At 40.1% G+C, this 20,906-nt stretch overlaps 1 protein-coding gene across 4 annotated transcripts in view; it reads right to left on the bottom strand.

Annotated features, from left to right (window-relative positions):
• LOC127645109 (activated CDC42 kinase 1-like) overlaps positions 1–20,906 on the bottom strand; it is a 121,355-nt gene that overhangs the window by 42,654 nt on the left and 57,795 nt on the right. Inside the window, exon 1 of one of the 4 annotated variants that reach the window (XM_052128637.1) lies at positions 8,891–9,178. The exons of 2 other annotated variants lie outside the window; for them this stretch is intronic. In XM_052128637.1, coding sequence (XP_051984597.1) covers positions 8,891–8,944 — 54 coding nt within the window. In that variant the 5' untranslated portion in view covers positions 8,945–9,178. Of the gene's footprint in view, positions 1–2,981; positions 3,711–8,890; positions 9,179–20,906 lie in introns of those variants that run through there. One more of the 4 variants, XM_052128636.1, reaches the window with a different exon arrangement.

The raw sequence follows: 20,906 nt of genomic DNA, 5'->3' as shown, positions 1-20,906 counted from the left end.
CATCTTTGCATTACTGCAAACTTGTTATTTTCTCAATATTACACCTAAATAAAATAGAACAATAAATATGAACATACAAATTTTCATGAAAATAAGATTGTCCAAACAAACAGGGACATTCAATCAAGATGTAACATGTACTTCCTATGAACTCTTTTGAAAAGGAAACTGGATATAAAAGTGTGGTTCTCTTGATCAAACCACTAAAACTTTTGTTGCTGTGTTTTTATTTTTTCTTCTTTTTTTTTTAAATGACCAACTGGTATTTCCAAATCCTCTTTCTAAAAAGTTCTACTTAATCGCTGATACCTCTTGTCCAGTGTGTGGATAATTTTCTGAAATGTCACTTTTCTACTTTTCACTGTGCTGTTCCAGGTGCTGATAAACATTTTTGCACAGTAGCTCTCTCTGCTCAGTGTCGGTTATCTTAAAGACAAAATACCGCCATATAACCAGGGTTTTTCCTTGCTCAAAATGAGGCGGAGGTGGTACCATACTGATAAAAAAAGTGATGTTAAAAACACGTAAATGTTGACTTTGCATTAATGCACTCCTATTGACCTGGAAACTGAATACTAGTGTTAATTTTGTCAGCTGTTTTTTTATTTAATCTTAGTCTTAATCCTGTGTCAAATGTCCTTTTTTCATTTTTATCATATTTAGTCAACCTTATCCTATTTCTATTTAATGTTTTTAGTCGTTTAAGTCTGGGCATTTTTTATGTAGTTTTAGTCATTGAAAACCGTTGACATTTTAGTCATATTTTAGTAACATTTAGTCATATTGATATTTTAGTCACTGAACACTTTAAACATTTTAGCCATAAGAGTATTATTGATAAGCATTTGTCAATCTTGTCTATCCAAAACCAATATATATAGATAATTGTTGTTATAATTTTAGTGTTATTTTTCACACAAGATTGATCTTATCATGATGATGACGTTGCGAGCTGCAGACAGCGGGGGTGAGAGACGAGCGTCTCCATGTTAGAGTGCGCATCAGGCGGCGGAACTTTAAATCTCTCCCAGTCTCGACTCCCGCTCAGATTGGGTCTCTTCCGAGACTGATTGAAGCAGCTCTGACTGCACAGAGCATGACAGATTTGGAGTTTGTGCTTATTTACATGTTACGCTCCCATATTATTTGAAGCTTAATTAAGGATGAAATAAAGATATATCGCCATGCTGTGATCTGTGTTTCTATCAGACACTCGAGCTGCAGTGCTCCTCTCAACTCACGTGTCATCATTATAGACAGGTCATCTTTTTTCTATGTAGAAAATGGGCATACAGCTCTCAGAGAGAATGGGCTGTCACGTCCACACATGCACTTATTTATTTAATAAAATCGCAGTATTTTGCCATCATATACTCGCATAGGCTGACATCGCGATATGATTAATCTTGCAGCAATACTATCCATATATGGGCACTGTATGTTATTAACGGCTAATAATCGCTTATGGCTTGTGATTTTTCTGTAAAATACCTAGTTTCTGTCAATTTAACTATATGTTTAGTAGAGAAATGTCACTGATGTGAGTTAGGAATACTTTGGTTTCATTATGTAACAGTGAATGCTTATTATTGTTTCTATATATTTCACTTATTCATTACATTTATTGTACTTATTATTTTTCAGACTATGTACATCATTGAATATACATCTGTGGTCCATCCCCCTACCTACAATACACAGTGTTAAGTTGATCACCTGTCTCCTCATTATTTGTGCTCTGACCAGCACCTAGGTGGGTTTACTCGTCCATTATCAAATCAGAATCTAACAGTCCAAATGCCTCTCCAACAGTACCCTTGAAAAGCCATACATTACAACTAGAATGAGCTAAATACAGCTGGACTGAAATCAGCATACGAACTCTGATAGCTCTGCTACATAGATACAACAAGACAAATCATATTGTACATAGAACAGCAAGCACTGAGCCATGTTGGTGTGCTAAGCTAGTATAAAGCCAAGAGAAGGAGTAAATTTGGTTGCACAGTAGCCTTTTGGATATTTGTGATAGAGTGCAGAAGAATTTGGTCTTTATCTTTGCAAGCTTCCGCCAGAGGAAATGTAAGGGTTATGAAGTCGACAGGTTCCCTTAATAAACGTCAGCAGTGCTAGAGATTACAATTAGCTCTTTGTGCCCAAAGTGCTTCCTGCGTTGACACATGAAAATTCATAGGTCATAGGGGTCAGGATCTTTTTTTACTTCAATTAAACCATCATAATGCCCATGCCCCTCCTTGAACTTCAGAGGAAAAAAGCTAAAACTGTCTGTTTTACTGCCAGCCAGTGTCTCAGAGAGGGGAGAGTCTGGCTGCAATACAACATACCAATAAAAGTTAAACAGAACCAAAGTCCAGTGGTACCAAGAAATGTTTGAGCAGTTTGAAGTAATGCATATTGTATTAAAAGGCAACAGCATCTAATCCCAAGGGAACTATTGCCATGGTCTTGACCCACTGGCCATGAGTCACAACCAAAGAGTGGTTACACATCCTGTGCACCAACATAAGCAAGAACAATATGATTTAATGGCTAAAATGAGGTACAAGTATCAAATTACATCAAAGACTCTGTTGACATTATGGTGATGCATTTAAGACAGATTCAACAAGGGTAGAGTAATAGATCTATGCTGAATAGCTTATGACAAACCAATGAAACACAGATACACTTCACTGCTAACAGTATGAGCATTAAAAATCAAGAGTAGACTGCTACACAGGATGATCTAAATTTATGCAATGTGAAGGTTTGATTTATTGTTGGGGTCAGGTTCTGGTATGGTCTGATGATAAACATGCACACAGCTAAGCTCTTGCAAGTGTAAGTCATAGTGCGGTATCACACCAACACAGATGCTGTCATGAACAGACACAAACTCACACTCATACACATGACTGTCCAGAAAAGCCCAGGTCCATTTGCCACACTGAAACCCATAAGAGAATCATAACCAGACTTACTCTGTAAACATGGAAATGAGCAAGAAATGGGAATGATTTTTTGAGCTTGTCAAAACGACGCATCTTGAGATGTTCAAAGACACATGAAAACCCATAAAAAGTCAAGCTCGGTCTAAATGTCCAAGATTCTTTTGCAGGAGAACAAGATACAAGACAGGAGACGGTACAGAGAGACCACTCCAGAACTGTGAAAGTCTCCTCAGTTCAAAGGTCTCATCAGCTTGTGCAGCCCACAGACTACATTCCATTACGGGAAAATCCAATTTGAGCTTCTTTAACCAAGTTCAGTTCAGTTCAGTTTGGGGAACCGTGTAGGGTCTAGGCAAGAAAACACAAGAGAAAGGTCTGTTAAAGGGTTAGTGCTCACTTGGCAGCCTAGAAAAAGAGTTTACACTCCACACCCTGGAGTGAGTCAGAAGCAGCGTGACATAAAGTCCTCGGTGTTGTGCAACGAGTTTTAAATTCAAACCAAAAATAATTTTTAGAAGATTTTAGTCATTTTCCTCAGTTGTCAATCCACTCAGGACAGTTTCTTCTCTCCTCAGATGACAGCCACGGTGGAGATGATAAGAGAAACTGAAGAGCAGCAAATTTGAGAGGCAACTCCGTCCCTTAGTCTTTCTGTGGTCTGTTTAGCTAGAAAAGGTGACTTGGCTTTTTTCATCAGTGTGCATTTTTGTCAAAGAGGGGACGTGTTGTGCTGGAGCAGGAGGAGCATGTAGAACTCTTTTTCTGCTGCGCGCCTGTGTAATTCCCGCGACTCACAAACAGACACTGGGGAAGTGCCCCATTCTCTCTCCCTCCCTCTTTTCCTCCGTCAGTCAGCCCATGCCCAGGACAGAGACTCTATGGTATTCGGATGGAAGCGCATTTGATCGTGAGCCAAAAGGTCAGATTTAACTGCAGGATGGAGAGCTCATTTCCTGTGTTCCTCCCATATGTTGGCTCTTAACAAATCCCCCTCCTAAACACCACCATATCCACTTCTATCTTTCTCTCTCCAAGCCACCACAACTCTCTTTCAACTCCCACACGGCTTGACTTTTCTTCATTATTTGGTTTGCAGCAGTCTCCTGCCTCAATCCCTTGAGAAATATTATCTCAACCTCCTGTAAACAAACCCAATCCCAAATAGTTTTTCCTCCCTCATCCTCAACTCCCATCAAATGTAAAGGGGACATTTTGGCTACATCATCACAGCAGAATAAACCATTCATGTTTTATTTACATCCAACTCCTCTCCCTCACTCCCCACTGATTCATTAAGCCCATAGACTAAACCAGATGTGCAGTATTTTGAGTTTTAAATTGTACAATATCAGCTGAGCTGTTTATTTTTTTGGAGCTAGAGGGAAAATGAGGTGAGCAGGGACAAAGGCAGAAAGCTGGGCCCTGCATATCATACACAGTCTGCCTTCAATTACTGCCCTGACACAAAGAATTTCCAGCGCAGCTTCACACTGTGCGGCTAATGCAGTAGGAATGTTCTGGAGACTTATCGAAGAGGGGGCTTTATTTAAGAGACTGCAAAATGTGGTAATGCTAGCACACATCTGTGGATGGAGTAGGTTCCTGTGGCTTAGCTCAGAGATTTGGCTGTACATTTAAACCAGGGGTTTTAAGTATGTGTTCTCTAAATTAATGTAAATACTTGTAAATAGTACAAGATATATATGCAAACAAACAAAATATAAGCAATATTATATAAAACGTCAAATGGAATACATGGATTTGTACATTTTAAAAAAGCTAAAATGTGACAAATGATGAAAAACTAATGATAAAATAAGCTGTAATTTAAAAAATAAGTCCCCTGACAGCATTAGCTGAGAATCTAATGTCTTTCATACATTATAAGCAAAATGGACATTATAACAGAAATATACCCATATGAATCTATACTAAATCGAAATTGGAATCGAATCTAGAGCTTGTGAATCGGGAAATCGGTTTCAATACCCAGCCCTAATCATGAAGGTCTTCATGTGAACGGATGGCAGCTTTGCACATTTGGACCGGATGAGATAAGTTCACCCTGCACCTCTATATGTAGCACCTCAGAGACAAGAAAAATCCTCACTCTCATGCCTGCCTTCAGGATTCAGCGATGGTGTCAAAAGAGTGCAAGTGCACAAGTCTAGTGATCCAATTAAGAGACTCACAGAATCTGTTAAACCCATAAGCCACTATAACTACTGTACTGCTTGTTCTTCTTAACCAGATGTTATACTACCTAAAGATTTGTTTTATTTGTCCTATAGAACATTTGTTTCCAAGCTGCAATGTTCTAACACCCCATCAGAGGGCAGCAACCACTCAGTAACGCTTGTAACCGGTGGCATTTGAATGGCACCTGAAAACATCTACACATATGACCAGCTCTAGAAGATATTCCACATTTATTCATAAATGAAATATATTACAAATATAATATAACAGAAATTTAACAACAACAGTAGAACAAGAAAATCATAGGTCCTTTGCTTTACATTTAGCGTTTGCAGTGGTGTTAAATAGTCCACATTTACACCCCATTCACCTGCACAGAACTGAAGTGACTCCAGAGTACTTTCTCTCTCTCTGTCTCTCATAGCCAGGAAGGAGATGAGCTCAAGACATTGTCTTAACACAGTGGTTCTCAAACCTTTTCGGTCATTCCCCATTTTGGACAAGGGGAATTTTCAAGCCCCATCTGCCCCCATCGCCCCAACACAATGCTAATGAAATATGCAACAAGCTTAAAATGTTCCAATTTATTGAACAGTAGTAACAAGTAACAAGTAGTATCAGTAACAAGTTGTATCTAAATCCAAACTAACTATTTACATGAAATAACAGCAAGTTCAAAAATAAAGAAAATAAAAGTGCAGCTGTCATAACTTGCATGAAATTCAAAAATAGAAAAGAAATACAAGTGCTACTTTGCAATCTGTTAAAAAAAAGAAAAAAAGAGAAATCCATTTGGCAAGAAAGTATTTAAAGAATTCATTTTCCCTGCATTAGTGGCTGCAATGAGCTTGTTTTGCATTGCACAGTTTCTCAAAGCAGGGTTGCAGGCTTGATACTGCCACTCTCAAGTCATGCTCAATGTTCAGTTGAGATCTGTACTTAGTTTTCAGTGAAGCAACAGCTGAAAAGCCCATCTCACAGAGATATGATGTGGCAAAGGACTAACATCATTTTGTACTTAAAAACGTGAAATATATATATTTTTTAAATAGACATAACATACTGTGTTTGAAATTGGATTAAAATTATGGGCAGTGTAGCTATAAGATAAATTAATGATTCATTATTCTAATATTCCTTTGTTCCGATCAGAGCATGTGAGCGGAGCGCGCATTTCTGAATATTCCGCTCTGCTCGCTCATTCCGCTCAGGGTCGCGCGCTCAACCCAGAATGGCCTGTTGGTTCAAAAATATGTGAAATAAGGGCTGCCTCCGACTAAATTTTTTTTCTAGTCGACTAGTAGTTGTTCATTTAAGCCATTAGTGGACAAATCGCCCCTTTATATTGATTTAATAACTTAAGTAGGCTATACAGGATACTGAGCGTTATATAGCCGCACTCAAGCGCACGACCGCACGCATAAAGCTTGCCACAAAGAACCGGCAAAAGTAATGATTATGAATGTGAAACAAAAATAGCAAGGGGACATTTAATTGTTTATTAATAAACTGGTGTTTTATGTGTCACTGCAAAGATGAAGTTGACGATGCGGACTCGCCATGAACGAATAAAGACAGAAATGCATAAAAAGGAATATTTCCCCCCGTTTGGCGCGCCCCACCTGTCACGTCTCTATTCCCCACCAGTGGGGCGCGCCCCACACTTTGAGAACCGCTGTCTTAACATTACACTTGTGCCCACTAAGTGGTTCACAACACCTTTGTCGAAGGACAATAGCAGTAACAGTAACTGGCTCTATTAATCCTTATCTGGAAATCTCATATAAGTCAGAAGACTCTGGAAAAATACACTCTTGAACATGGCTAAAGAGACAACCACATGCTTTTGTTCAACAACAGTCCCATGGTGCTGTACAATTCAGCTTTGTGAATGTTATTTAATATACAGCTGAGTTCACCAGTACTCCACTTCAAAGACAACATAAATGCTGTAATGTATTTAATAATATTTCTGAGTGAAACAGGACATTCAATGAGATTTAATGCAGGGCATTACTTGAATTTATTCAACTGCTGAGTTGACTGGATTGTGAAAAGTGGGAGATATTTTTAAAAAACAACAACAAAACATTTTTAGAATAACATGCACTTACGAATTGTGTGCAAGTCCATTTACAATCCATTTGTGCAAAACCTGGACCATTTATTAAGCAATTAATCAAGTCAATTTTTTTTAATGTCTTTAATGACTTTAATAAAAGTCTTTAATGTCTGTTGATTTGTGTTGGGATCTTTAAATGAGGATTCTCACTGATCCCTTGTGATCAGTATTTGGTATGTGTGTGATAGTGCATGCGTTTGTGGGTCAGAGATTATACTCCTTTCACTGCAGTTTTGAAATGCAAGTGAGGATGAGCCCACACTCGTGCCCTCTTTCACACTTAAAGTCCACTGCAGGGGCTAGGCTTATCACACATTCAACAAGCCCCTCTTGTTATTCATATATGAGAGTGTAACAACAGAGACCATGGTTAGAATAAGAAGTGAGCATTTTTCACCAATTGAAAACAAAGAGAGTTCAGAGGTAAAAACAAAGCTGGACAGGCTTAGACAGGAAAGACCACAAGAACATGATGATAACTGAAGTAGCAATCACCAAATAGAGGCAAGGAAAGAATGAGAAAGACAAAGAGAAGCTGATGACAGAGGTGTGAGGTCAATTTAGTTTCCGCAAGACCATGGGAGTCACATTGTTTTAAAAAGTGGTGGGAACATTTACAGGGTGGAGGGGGATGTCATGAAGTGTATAAAATGAATATAAATTAGGTTATGTGCAGATAATTTACTGCTATCATTAGTAATTCTTGATGACCATTTCATGTGCTTTAATCTATATTTCACATAATTAATTTGATGATTTCATCCATACTAAAACATCTTCAGGGTTTCTCAAGAGGTGGATAGGGTCATTGTGTGTACAATGTGTGCACCATATATGAGGTCAAGTGACATACCACCTATTTTTACTGTTACTGACTTCTTTATATTGTAAATTTAATTACAAAGACTACATACCCTAACCTTACCCCTAAAAGAAAGCATGCATTTTCAGAAGAAAAATTTACTTTATGTATAACATTTGTTTAGACCATATTTGGGGTTTAGCTAACTTCTAGGGACAATTTTGTCCCTGATGTATAATCAAGTAAACACACACACTTGTGTGACTGATCTATTTGTCACGTTCTCACCTTTACCCACACAAACACATCCATTTCATGTACAGCCTTGGTCATTTCTGTTACAGCTACGTCCCTTTTCTGCAGCTCCCGTAACAAGCTTAGTGATGCATTTTACACACAGACACACAAACACAGCATCCAGAGCAAACAGTATTTTGTAAACATGCACTGCTAGACTGAGAATGACTGGCCAAAAAAAAAGACAAAAAATACATGGGTAAAATACAGCCTTGTTCAGCTGCATCTCTGACCTCACACGCTCAGATAGAAACGGAGTACCACACATGCAGATTCTTCCACATGTGGATTAATGTAATGTCTCACAGACACACTTCTAGACATTCACATTTCTAGTACAAAGAAGCAACTCCTGAATATCTAATGTTTAATGTATGTGGTTATTGTGTACAGACGGTAAGAAAAATGTCAGACGAATGCACCATTAGATACCAAGCATAGTCAAAACAGATGGCACACCAACAAAACTAATATTGGTTATCTGGATGGTCTGACGACATGTTCAAAGAGATGTAATACCTCGTCGTCATCGCAATCGCTGGGCAGACGCTGGTATTCTGCAGTGTCCCCCATGTTAAGGTCAAACGAACAGTCCAGGCGCGTCGCTTGTGAGCCCTACTATTCAAATCGGCATGGAAGTGGTCTATTCCTCCACTAATTTCTGCTCCTCATAATGGGATGCTGACCCTGGTTCCTTGATGCCGTGTCAGTGTGTATTTGTGTGTGAACCCACACTATCTGTTAGAAGAGTTAATCACGTCAACAAGCATTTCCGAATTCTATTGTGCACAAATCAGATTGCACATCCTCTTTTCCTGAGCTGTTTGTCAATCTGGTTCAGAGAGTTATTTGAAATGCTCCATCCCTCCCTCTACCTCTCTCACAAACAGCTGTGTGCGCTGGGAGTCCTGATGGCTCGGCCGATGCCATGGGCTAATCCCTTGTTATTGTTGTCATGTTTCTCCTCTAATTTCTCCCTCCTTCCATTCCCTTGTTTTTTGTTTTTTTAAACCCTTTGCTGCCGGTCTCTGCTGCTGCGGTGAGTGGTTGCCCTAGACAACACACTGGATACCTCGTCAAATGCACTCGCCAGTGAGCAGTGGGCTTGAAATTCTCAACCAATCAGAATACACAGTGGCTCTTCTTGATGAAGAGGCTTTAATCCAGCGAGCAAGTGTGCTCAAGAGAGAGAGGGAAGGGAGAAATAGTGAAATACAGAGAGAGAGGGATACAGAGAATCAGGGCCATCTGGGACAGATGCACAGTCCTTGCATTTAGATGGATGAATTAGGGGAGAGGAGGGAGGTGAAGGGTAGCCTGTTTGCCTCCTCCTGTCTCCTGATCTTTTGACACTCTCTGAGCAGGCTTAATGTGTGGCCAATCTGCTGTTTTTCAGTCCACCCAGCCATTCGCTCGTTTGGCCTGTTGAGGCAAAGTCTTAACTAGGATACAAAAACAGCCACCTTTTCAGACTATTGCTCCGTAGTCATGCAGGACAGATTTCTCCAGAACTTTTGTAGAAGTTGGGTTGGCATCATGTGTGTTCAGTTAAGTTTTTTGGTTACAATTTATTTTACAGTGTCCTTGTTACAGTGTAATTACACAAGTACTGAGTAATATTAACATTTATTTACTATAGGGTTGGATTAGTGTTAATTACATGTAATTATGCATAATTTACTGTTATAACTATAGTCAATACCTGTAATATGTGTAACAAGTACATTGTAAAATAAACTGTTACCAGTTATTTAGTCTAGGACATTTTATCTAGTCTTCCCAAACAGAATTGTTGTTTCTATATGATCCCTAATGTCTCAAAACTGTAAGCTGTGAGAGAGCCAAACCTTTTTCCACCTCCCAGGTGTGAACACAAGATGATAAACATTCTGTTGCTCTGACAACGATCATTGTCTCCCTGCCAAGCCTCTCTCTTTTTCTCTCTCTCATTCGCTCATATCCATCAAGAGGTTTTCATATGCAAATGTCTACCTTCCCCAACAAAGCTCATTTGTAACAAACCATTTACCCATTCAACAATTGGTCAACAGTATGCCAGTTTGTGCTCTTTAGAGGCGCTGCTTCTCCAAATGCATCTGTGCATCTGGTCAGCAGCCAAATGACCCTGCAGCTTTTGCCTGATTACCCTCTGAAGCCAAGCAGGTTTGAGCCTGGTCAGTAAATGGATGGGAGACCTCCTGGTGAAAACGCAGGTTGCTGCTGGAAGAGGCGTTAGTGAGGCCAGCTGAGGGTGCTCACCCTATGGTCTGTGTGGGTCCTAACGCCCCCTAATTCCCATGTAGTGACGCGGACACTATACTGTAAAAAGGCACTGTCTTTCGGATGAGACATTAAACCGAGGTCCTAACTCTCTGTGGTCCTTAAAAATCCCAGGGCAATTCTCGTAAAGAGTAGGTGTGTAACCCCTGGCCAAATTCCCTTCCATCGGCCATTATAAATCATGGCTTCCTAATAATCCCCATCCATTAATTGGCTCTATCACTCTCCTTGCTCTGCTCCACCCACAGCTGGTGTATGGTGGGCGTACTGGCGCAATATGGCTGCCGTCGCATCATCCAGGTGGATGCTGCACACTGGTGGTTGTTTAGGAGAGTCCTCTGTTCACAATGTAAAGCACTTTGAGTGTAGTGTCAGAAAAGTGCTATATAAATGTAACATTCATTCATGCAGTTGTTTTTCTACTTTCTTTTCTTCTCCTGCTCATCTCAGAGGGCATCAAATTGTTGTGCACTAAGGGAGGATTAATCCTGTATTATGGTATAAAATTATTTACCCTCTGCTCAGACTGATTACTCACTCACCTCTTTCATATTAACTCATATTTAAGTTCTCTGTTTAGACCCATTCATTGCGAAGTCTTGTTTGCCTAGTCTACATTTCTGTGCATCTATATATATATATATATATATATATATATATACATACACATACATATATATATACTGCAATTGACTGCAAAGGATTTGAAACCAAGTATTAAAAAGTGAAAGTTTGATTTATGATTCTTAATCTGTCCCATTACTTTTGGTCCCTTAAAAAGTGGGAGGCACATATACAAACTGTTGTAATTCCTACACCGTTCACCTGATTTGGATGTAAATACCCTCAAATTAAAGCTGAAAGTCTGCAGTTAAAGCATATCTTGTTCGTTTCATTTCAAATCCATTGTGGTGGCGTATAGAGCAAAAAAGATTAGAATTGCGTCGATGTCCCAATATTTATGGACCTGACTTTATATATTATATGTGTGTATATATTATATGTATATATATACAGTGAGGAAAATAAGTATTTGAACACCCTGCTCTTTTGCAAGTTCTCCCACTTGGAAATCATGGAGGGGTCTGAAATTGTCATCGTAGGTGCATGTCCACTGTGAGAGACATAATCTAAAAAAAAAAATCCAGAAATCACAACGTATGATTTTTTAACTATTTATTTGTGTGATACAGCTGCAAATAAGTATTTGAACACCTGAGAAAATCAATGTTAATATTTGGTACAGTAGCCTTTGTTTGCAATTACAGAGGTCAAACGTTTCCTGTAGTTTTTCACCAGGTTTGCACACACTGCAGGAGGGATTTTGGCCCACTCCTCCACACAGATCTTCTCTAGATCAGTCAGGTTTCTGGGCTGTCGCTGACAAACACGGAGTTTGAGCTCCCTCCAAAGATTCTCTATTGGGTTTAGGTCTGGAGACTGGCTAGGCCACGCCAGAACCTTGATATGCTTCTTACAGAGCCACTCCTTGGTTATCCTGGCTGTGTGCTTGGTCATTGTCATGTTGGAAGACCCAGCCTCGACCCATCTTCAATGCTCTAACTGAGGGGAGGAGGTTGTTCCCCAAAATCTCGCAATACATGGCCCCGGTCATCCTCTCCTTAATACAGTGCAGTCGCCCTGTCCCATGTGCAGAAAAACACCCCCAAAGCATGATGCTACCACCCCCATGCTTCACAGTAGGGATGGTGTTCTTGGGATGGTACTCATCATTCTTCTTCCTTCAAACACGGTTAGTGGAATTATGACCAAAAGTTCTATTTTGGTCTCATCTGACCACATGACTTTCTCCCATGACTCCTCTGGATCATCCAAATGGTCATTGGCAAACTTAAGACGGGCCTTGACATGTGCTGGTTTAAGCAGGGGAACCTTCCATGCCATGCATGATTTCAAACCATGACGTCTTAGTGTATTACCAACAGTAACCTTGGAAACGGTGGTCCCAGCTCTTTTCAGGTCATTGACCAGCTCCTCCCGTGTAGTTCTGGGCTGATTTCTCACCTTTCTTAGGATCATTGAGACCCCACGAGGTGAGATCTTGCATGGAGCCCCAGTCCGAGGGAGATTGACAGTCATGTTTAGCTTCTTCCATTTTCTAATGATTGCTCCAACAGTGGACCTTTTTTCACCAAGCTGCTTGGCAAATTCCCCGTAGCCCTTTCCAGCCTTGTGGAGGTGTACAATTTTGTCTCTAGTGTCTTTGGACAGCTCTTTGGTCTTGGCCATGTTAGTAGTTGGATTCTTACTGATTGTATGGGGTGGACAGGTGTCTTTATGCAGCTAACGAGCTCAAACAGGTGTATCTAATTTAGGATAATAAATGGCGTGGAGGTGGACATTTTAAAGGCAGACTAACAGGTCTTTGAGGGTCAGAATTCTAGCTGATAGACAGGTGTTCAAATACTTATTTGCAGCTGTATCATACAAATAAATAGTTAAAAAATCATACATTGTGATTTCTGGATTTTTTTTAGATTATGTCTCTCACAGTGGACATGCACCTCACGATGACAATTTCAGACCCCTCCATGATTTCCAAGTGGGAGAACTTGCAAAATAGCAGGGTGTTCAAATACTTATTTTCCTCACTGTATATATATGTATACAGTGAGGAAAATAAGTATTTGAACACCCTGCTATTTTGCAAGTTCTCCCACTTAGAAATCATGGAGGGTCTAAAATTGTCATCGAGGTGCATGTCCACTGTGAGAGACATAATCTAAAAAAAATCCAGAAATCACAATGTATGATTTTTTAACTATTTATTTGTATGATACAGCTGCAAATAAGTATTTGAACACCTGTCTATCAGCTAGAATTCTGACCCTCAAAGACCTGTTAGTCTGCCTTTAAAATGTCCACCTCCACTCCATTTATTATCCTAAATTAGATGCACCTATTTGAGGTCATTAGGTGCATAAAGACACCTGTCCACCCCATACAATCAGTAAGAATCCAACTACTAACATGACCAAGACCAAAGAGCTGTCCAAAGACACTACAGACAAAATTGTACACCTCCACAAGGCTGGAAAGGGCTACGGGAAATTGCCAAGCAGCTTGGTGAAAAAGGTCCACTGTTGGAGCAATCATTAGAAAATGGAAGAAGCTAAACATGACTGTCAATCTCCCTCGGACTGGGGCTCCATGCAAGATCTCACCTCGTGTGGTCTCAATGATCCTAAGAAAGGTGAGAAATCAGCCCAGAACTACACGGGAGGAGCTGGTCAATGACCTGAAAAGAGCTGGGACCACCGCTTCCAAGGTTACTGTTGGTAATACACTAAGACGCCATGGTTTGAAATCATGCATGGCACGGAAGGTTCCCCTGCTTAAACCAGCACATGTCAAGGCCCGTCTTAAGTTTGTCAATGACCATTTGGATGATCCAGAGGAGTCATGGGAGAAAGTCATGTGGTCAGATGAGACCAAAATAGAACTTTTGGTCATAATTCCACTAACCGTGTTTGGAGGAAGAAGAATGATGAGTACCATCCCAAGAACACCATCCCTACTGTGAAGCATGGGGGTGGTAGCATCATGCTTTGGGGGTGTTTTTCTGCACATGGGACAGGGCTTACTGCACTGTATTAAGGAGAGGATGACCGGGCCACGTGATACGAGATTTTGGGGAACAACCTCCTTCCCTCAGTTAGAGCATTGAAGATGGGTCGAGGCTGGGTCTTCCAACATGACAATGACCAAGCACACAGCCAGGATAACCAAGGAGTGGCTCTGTAAGAAGCATATCAAGGTTCTGGCGTGGCCTAGCCAGTCTCCAGACCTATACCCAATAGAGAATCTTTGGAGGGAGCTCAAACTCCGTGTTTCTCAGCGACAGCCCAGAAACCTGACTGATCTAGAGAAGATCTGTGTGGAGGAGTGGGCCAAAATCCCTCCTGCAGTGTGTGCAAACCTGGTGAAAAACTACAGGAAACGTTTGACCTCTGTAATTGCAAACAAAGGCTACTGTACCAAATATTAACATTGATTTTCTCAGGTGTTCAAATACTTATTTGCAGCTGTATCATACAAATAAATAGTTAAAAAATCATACATTGTGATTTCTGGATTTTTTTTTAGATTATGTCTCTCACAGTGGACATGCACCTACGATGACAATTTCAGACCCTCCATGATTTCTAAGTGGGAGAACTTGCAAAATAGCTGGGTGTTCAAATACTTATTTTCCTCACTGTATATATGTATGTGTATATATATGTATGTGTATATTACGACACACACATATGTATATATATATATATATATGTATATATATATATATATATATATATATATATATATATATATATATATATATATATATATGTGTGTATATAGAAGGCTAAGATTGCATACTTCATCTCCCTGTTGTGTGATCTTGCACTGGATTGGGCCTCAACCCTCTGGAGACAACAGTCCCCCATTTGCTCAGATCTAAAGTGTTTCACAGAGACTCTTCAACAAGTGTTTGACCATCAAGTTAGTGGCCGTGAGGCAGCTACTAGACCTGTGTCAGGGGCATCAATCCGTGGCTGATTATGCCATTGAATTCCGTACTCTGGCTTCTGAGAGTAAATGGGATTTAGAGGCTCTTGTCTCAACATTCTACCGTGGCCTTTCTGGAGATGTAAAGGATGAATTAGCTAGTAGAGACTGGGGTTTAAGTCTGGAGGAACTCATAACCTTGGCCATCCGCATTGATAACCGTATTCGTGAATGGAGAAGAGAGCGTTCCACTCCCCGAGTCATGCCCATGTTCATCCATCCATTAATGCTCCTGAAGTTGCCGATCTTAACCAACACACAGAAGGAGAACCAATGCTGCTGGGCAGAACCCGCCTATCACCTAAGGAGATTTGCCTGCCCCAAATTAACATTAAAAACCAAGGCTCGCTAGGAGGGCGTGGGGACCTTAGCGAGTAGGACTGTGCAGTTTGACACTCCTGACTCTCATTTACTGTTGCATTTGTTTACTGAAGCATTTGTGGATTATGGGGCAGCTGACAATTTTCTGGACACTGAACTGGCAAAGATGATGTGTATCCCCTATGAGACTTGTCCCTCATCCTGGAAAGTTAAAGCTCTGGATGGCAGACCTATTGGATCTGGAATTATCACATTTATAACAGTTCCTCTGCGTTTAACCATTGAAGAAAACCACCATGAAATGATATCCTTTTATCTTATCAAATCTTCCAGAGAACCTCTTATCCTGGGCTACCCCTGGTTGCGGCTCCACAACCCTCAATTTTCTTGGGCCTTGGGAACTCTTCTCCACTGTGGCCCTGCGTGCAAGGACAACTGCACCTCTCCTACTTCCTCTGTGGCAGAGAGTAAAGAAATTCTGGCAGCAGTTGAAGTGGTGAGTGTTTGTTCCTTGAATAATCCACTTGATCTGACACTTGTGCCCCCTGCATACTATGATTTGAAAGAAGTATTTAGCAAACAATGTGCTACCAAGTTCCCACCTCATAGATATATGATTGTGCTATTGACCTCCTTCCTGGCACATTCCCTCCAAGAGGTCATCTATTTTCCCTCTCTGCCCCAGAAACTAAGTCCATAAATGAATATATTAAGGATGCTTTAAGGACTGGCTTCATACGCCCTTCAACTTCACCAGCTAGTGCTGGGCTCTTTTTTGTCCCTAAGAAAGATGGTAACCTTAGGCCTTACATAGACTATTGTGGGCTCAATAAAATAACTATTAAGAATCGTTACCCTCTCCCACTCATGTCATCCGCTTTTGAACTGCTTCAGAGAGCTACTATTTTTTTTAAATTAGATCTGCGGAGTGCATATGACTTGGTACACATAAAGGAGGGTGATAAATGGAAGACCGCCTTCAGTACCCCGACTGGACACTGGGAGTTCCAAGTCATGTCCTTTGGGTTAGCTGAAGGCCAGTGTTTCAGGCCTTCATCAATGATGTCTTGAGGGAAATGTTGAATCGTTTTGTGTTTGTCTATCTAGACGACATATTAATCTTCTCAAACTCTCTACAGTAACATATTCACCATGTCCGACAGGTTCTGAAGAAGCTACTTGAGTCATCTTTTTGTAAAGCTTGAAAAGTATGATTTCCATGTGTCCAAAGTCTCATTCTTAGGTTATGTTGTCTCTCAAGAAGGCCTCCAGATGGAATCAAGGAAGGTATATGCCATCATTAATTGGCCCATGCCCAAAACACAACCAGGTGCAGAGATTTCTTGGCTTTGCCAATTTCTATAGGAAGTTTATTCGTAACTTCAGCACAATTGCAGCACCCATTTCCGCTCTTACTAAGGATTCACCCACTAGCATTCACTGGACTGCTGAAGCCCTGTAGTAGTTTGACAGATTAAAGAAACTGTTCTCCTCTGCACCAATCTTGATACATCCAGACCCTGAATTACCTTTTATTGTGGAAGTGGATGCATCTGAAGTGGGAGTAGGAACAGTGATCTCTCAGAGATCAATCACAGATAACAAGGTTCATCCATGTTCCTTCTTTTCCAGAAGTCTGTCTTCAGCAGAAAAAAATTAGGATGTGGGTAACCAAGAACTCCTAGCTGTAAAACTTGCACTGGAAGACTGGCGCCACTGGCTGGAGGGTCCAAGCATCCTTTCATTGTGTGGACAGACCATAAGAACCTGTCCTATCTACGATAGGCAAAACGCCTTAACCCAGAATGCCTTAAAAATCAGAACGAGTCACATTAAATAAACTGGCCTTTTACATTCAGTATGAGCTGTGAACAAAACATGGAACATCCACATGATGGTTCTATAGTTTTAAAGAGTACGTCAGATTTTCAGTTTCTTTCTTTAGAACCATGTAAAAATCTTAAAAACACAAAAAAAAAATATTGGTTCTCCATCAAAACACACTGAAAACTACTACTTCAGCTGATTAAATTATTATTATTCTTTTGTTTAAGCATTGTAAATCATTTAATAGTATTTAAAATGTATCTATGCCATGCTATTCATTTTCATTTTTAAGAACAACTGGAAGTTGCTGGTCCAGGATGAGAGATTTTTCTGCTTCTATGAGAGTGCAGCTGTCTGCTTCTCATTTACATTTACATTTTATGCATTTGGCAGACGCTTTTTATCCAAAGCGACTTACAGTGCACTTATTACAGGGACAATCCCCCCGGAGCAACCTGGAGTTAAGTGCCTTGCTCAAGGACACAATGGTGGTGGCTGTGGGGGCTAGAACCAGCGTCCTTCTGATTACCAGATTACCAGTTATGTGCTTAGACCACTACACCACCAACACACCGCTTCTCCTCACGTCACCTGCACAGGTGATAGTAAAGCGGTTCAAATAGCGCAGTTGTTGCTTCAGAAATGTATCAAGCGTCCCATATGCACTGTTCTATCTGTTTGTTGCAAGGAGAAGATAAACCCTTTACCATCAGGTGTGCGTACTGTCCTGACAAACGAGTGAGCGGCAATGACAAAAGCCAATGAAATGGAGAGCGTGCAAGGGTAGAGAAAGGAATCGGGGGGGGGGGACAATTATTCAATGAAAACATTACCAACATCTCCCCAACCGCTGCCTCTTATTTTCTTCTTGGGTTTGTGAAAGAATTTCGGGATTGTAGTTTCATTTGGGCACAATGTGTTTGATACAGCTGGTCAGTAAACAGTCACGTTTGTGCACTTGACTTTAGTGTATGCACTTAACTTGCGTCTTTTTTCCACATCTGTCTTTGGCACGCACCACTGCTCAGCCATGATTTAAACTGAACTCAGGATTGATTCTGATTCTTTTGATAATCGATTCAGAATCGTTTGAGTATGAATCACGATGCATCGCTGAAACAATTTTTTCCGACAGCTCTATTCAAAACACCATATGAATAGGAAAGGTAAGCAGTATCCATCCTTGACTTAATATTGTTCAAACCATTCAAACAGCTAATGTCCATTTGGCTGTCCTCTCCACCTTGTCGGCAATGCAATTCTCCAGTGCAGCGATTACTTATAAGCAAATTATTTATCAAACCACCAATGGTTGTCTTAAATGACTGATTTATTGTATCATGACAATAATAATAATAGTGTATTCCCATCCCTTTCTCTTTCTGTGTGTGTTTCGAATCTCTCTCTATGTCTCTCTCTATGTCTCTCTCTATGTCTCTCTCTCTCTGCAGATGGCTGAAGCATCAACAGCAATGTCATTAAATCCCACTTCACCCACATACCCCCTCCCACTGTTAGGGGATATTCTCCTGCTGCTGCTGGGTCATAACAACGTGACACAGAAAGACAAGCTTTCACCCCTACACTGTCTTCATTCATGGAAATTTTTCAGGACAAGAACAACTCTGTGCCTATATTTTACTCTGAATCAACAGGCTGTTAAACTGGACTTTTCTAGTGTAGCACCTGGCCTTACAGAAAGAAAAAAAAAAGTATTACCGACATGATCCAATTCACTATTCACACAACTATTAAACAAAAGCTTAGTAAATCAATGCATAGGTTTACACCACATACGGTGCTCACAGCAACACCAAGATATAGGAGACTGAAACAAAAGGAAGAGATAAAAGAAAGGTGGAACAATGATGAAAAAAAGAGAGTGGGTGTATGTTACTGTCTATCACCATGGTGCTTCCAACCAGTTCTCTCAGATCAAACTTTAAAACAGGGCTATTTGATATCCTACATGACTACTTACACGAGAATGGAAAACATATTTGGAGCCTATAGCCTGAGCTGCATACTAAACCGCGGCTGGTATAGCTATGTGCAGACTAATACAGCATCCAGCACTAACATCAGATTTCCAGAGGCTGCATGTTACAAAGGAGATTTATTTTCTATATGCATTATCCCATGAATTAAAGCACACACATTCAAAATAAAGATCAAGCAGTAATGGAAGTAAGAGTTGTTGTTATTGATTTATTAGTCACTTCTTCTCTTCATAATGCCCAAAGGAGACAATTGGTCAAATTATTTTCTGATGATCCTTATAGGATATCGTCCATCGTGATGGCTGACCAACATCACGATGTAGAGCCACGATCGTGATGCCACGCCCCCTTTTGCGAGTCTTGCTAGTGTGACTCACTAATCCTAGTCTCTTCTATAGTTAACCTAAAAACTTTGCAGGGATTGCTCTGTAAATTAAATTGAGAATATAACTAATGCATATATGCCATTTTAAATACTGTAGTATATGCCAGAGACGTGACGTGTTAGTCTGTGAAAATACCGTGTCAGGCAGGCTACACAAATATTGATCTTGGCATTGTTAGCTTCTTGTCCTTTTTTTACATGTCTTACACTGTACATTTAGATTAAAATATTTTATGTTGTAGGCTACAAGAAAATAGCCTTTATTAATTAATTATTAGTAGTTGTAGTGTCTCAGAAAATCTTGCTCATTGTCACATAGAGCTATGTATAGCTCTTGTATACACTGAAGCGGCAGTTTAAGATAAACCCAGACCAGCGAACGTCAAATAACTTTTGTCTGGTTAATACTTTTAATGAAAAATTTCCTTGGCCATAAATCCATAATGTCAAATCAAATGAAAGAAACAAGGTGAATATGAATAACACACATTTATTAAAACATAGAAGAACAAGAAAACGGGAACAACACTCAGACCGAAACTCGGCATTAACATTTCACTTATAATTAGCAGCACAATTAACTTCAGCACAGGCTACAAAATAAATTACGTTATTGAAATATTGTAAAGTGGTCATATGAACTACACAAATGAACGTTTAAAAAATAATATGCAAAATCGAATAGCTCCGCAACGGATGGCGAAAAATGCGTAAAGAAGTCTAATATCTTTCACCATAGACCATGTTTAAATTTCGATGTTTCTGGCCAGAAATACCAACATATTCACTTTATCTGGTTTTAATAAGCTGCGGATTGGAGTAACTACACTACCCGCTGTGCTGAAGACCCGCTCTGATGGAGTACTGGTAGCACATATGCACAGATATTTCCGTGCTAATCTTGCCATGAACGGAAACCTTTTGTCGTTCGTTTTCACCAAGTCAGCGGGTCCTCTTCCCCATCAATGGCCATTTCCTGCAGGTACATGGTCATTTCTGCCTCGACCTTCAAATCAAATCAAATCAAATCAAATCACTTTATTGTCACACTACCATGTACACAAGTGCAACAGTAGGTGAAATTCTTGTGTGCAGTTCCGAGCAACATAGCAGTCATGACAGTGACGAGACATATACCAATTACAATAAA

This window comes from Xyrauchen texanus, chromosome 6, assembly GCF_025860055.1.
Source record: "Xyrauchen texanus isolate HMW12.3.18 chromosome 6, RBS_HiC_50CHRs, whole genome shotgun sequence".
In the NCBI taxonomy this organism is placed as follows: domain Eukaryota; kingdom Metazoa; phylum Chordata; class Actinopteri; order Cypriniformes; family Catostomidae; genus Xyrauchen; species Xyrauchen texanus.
The sequence above is the reverse complement of the archived record's forward strand: the minus strand, read 5'-3'. Positions and strand labels throughout refer to the sequence as shown.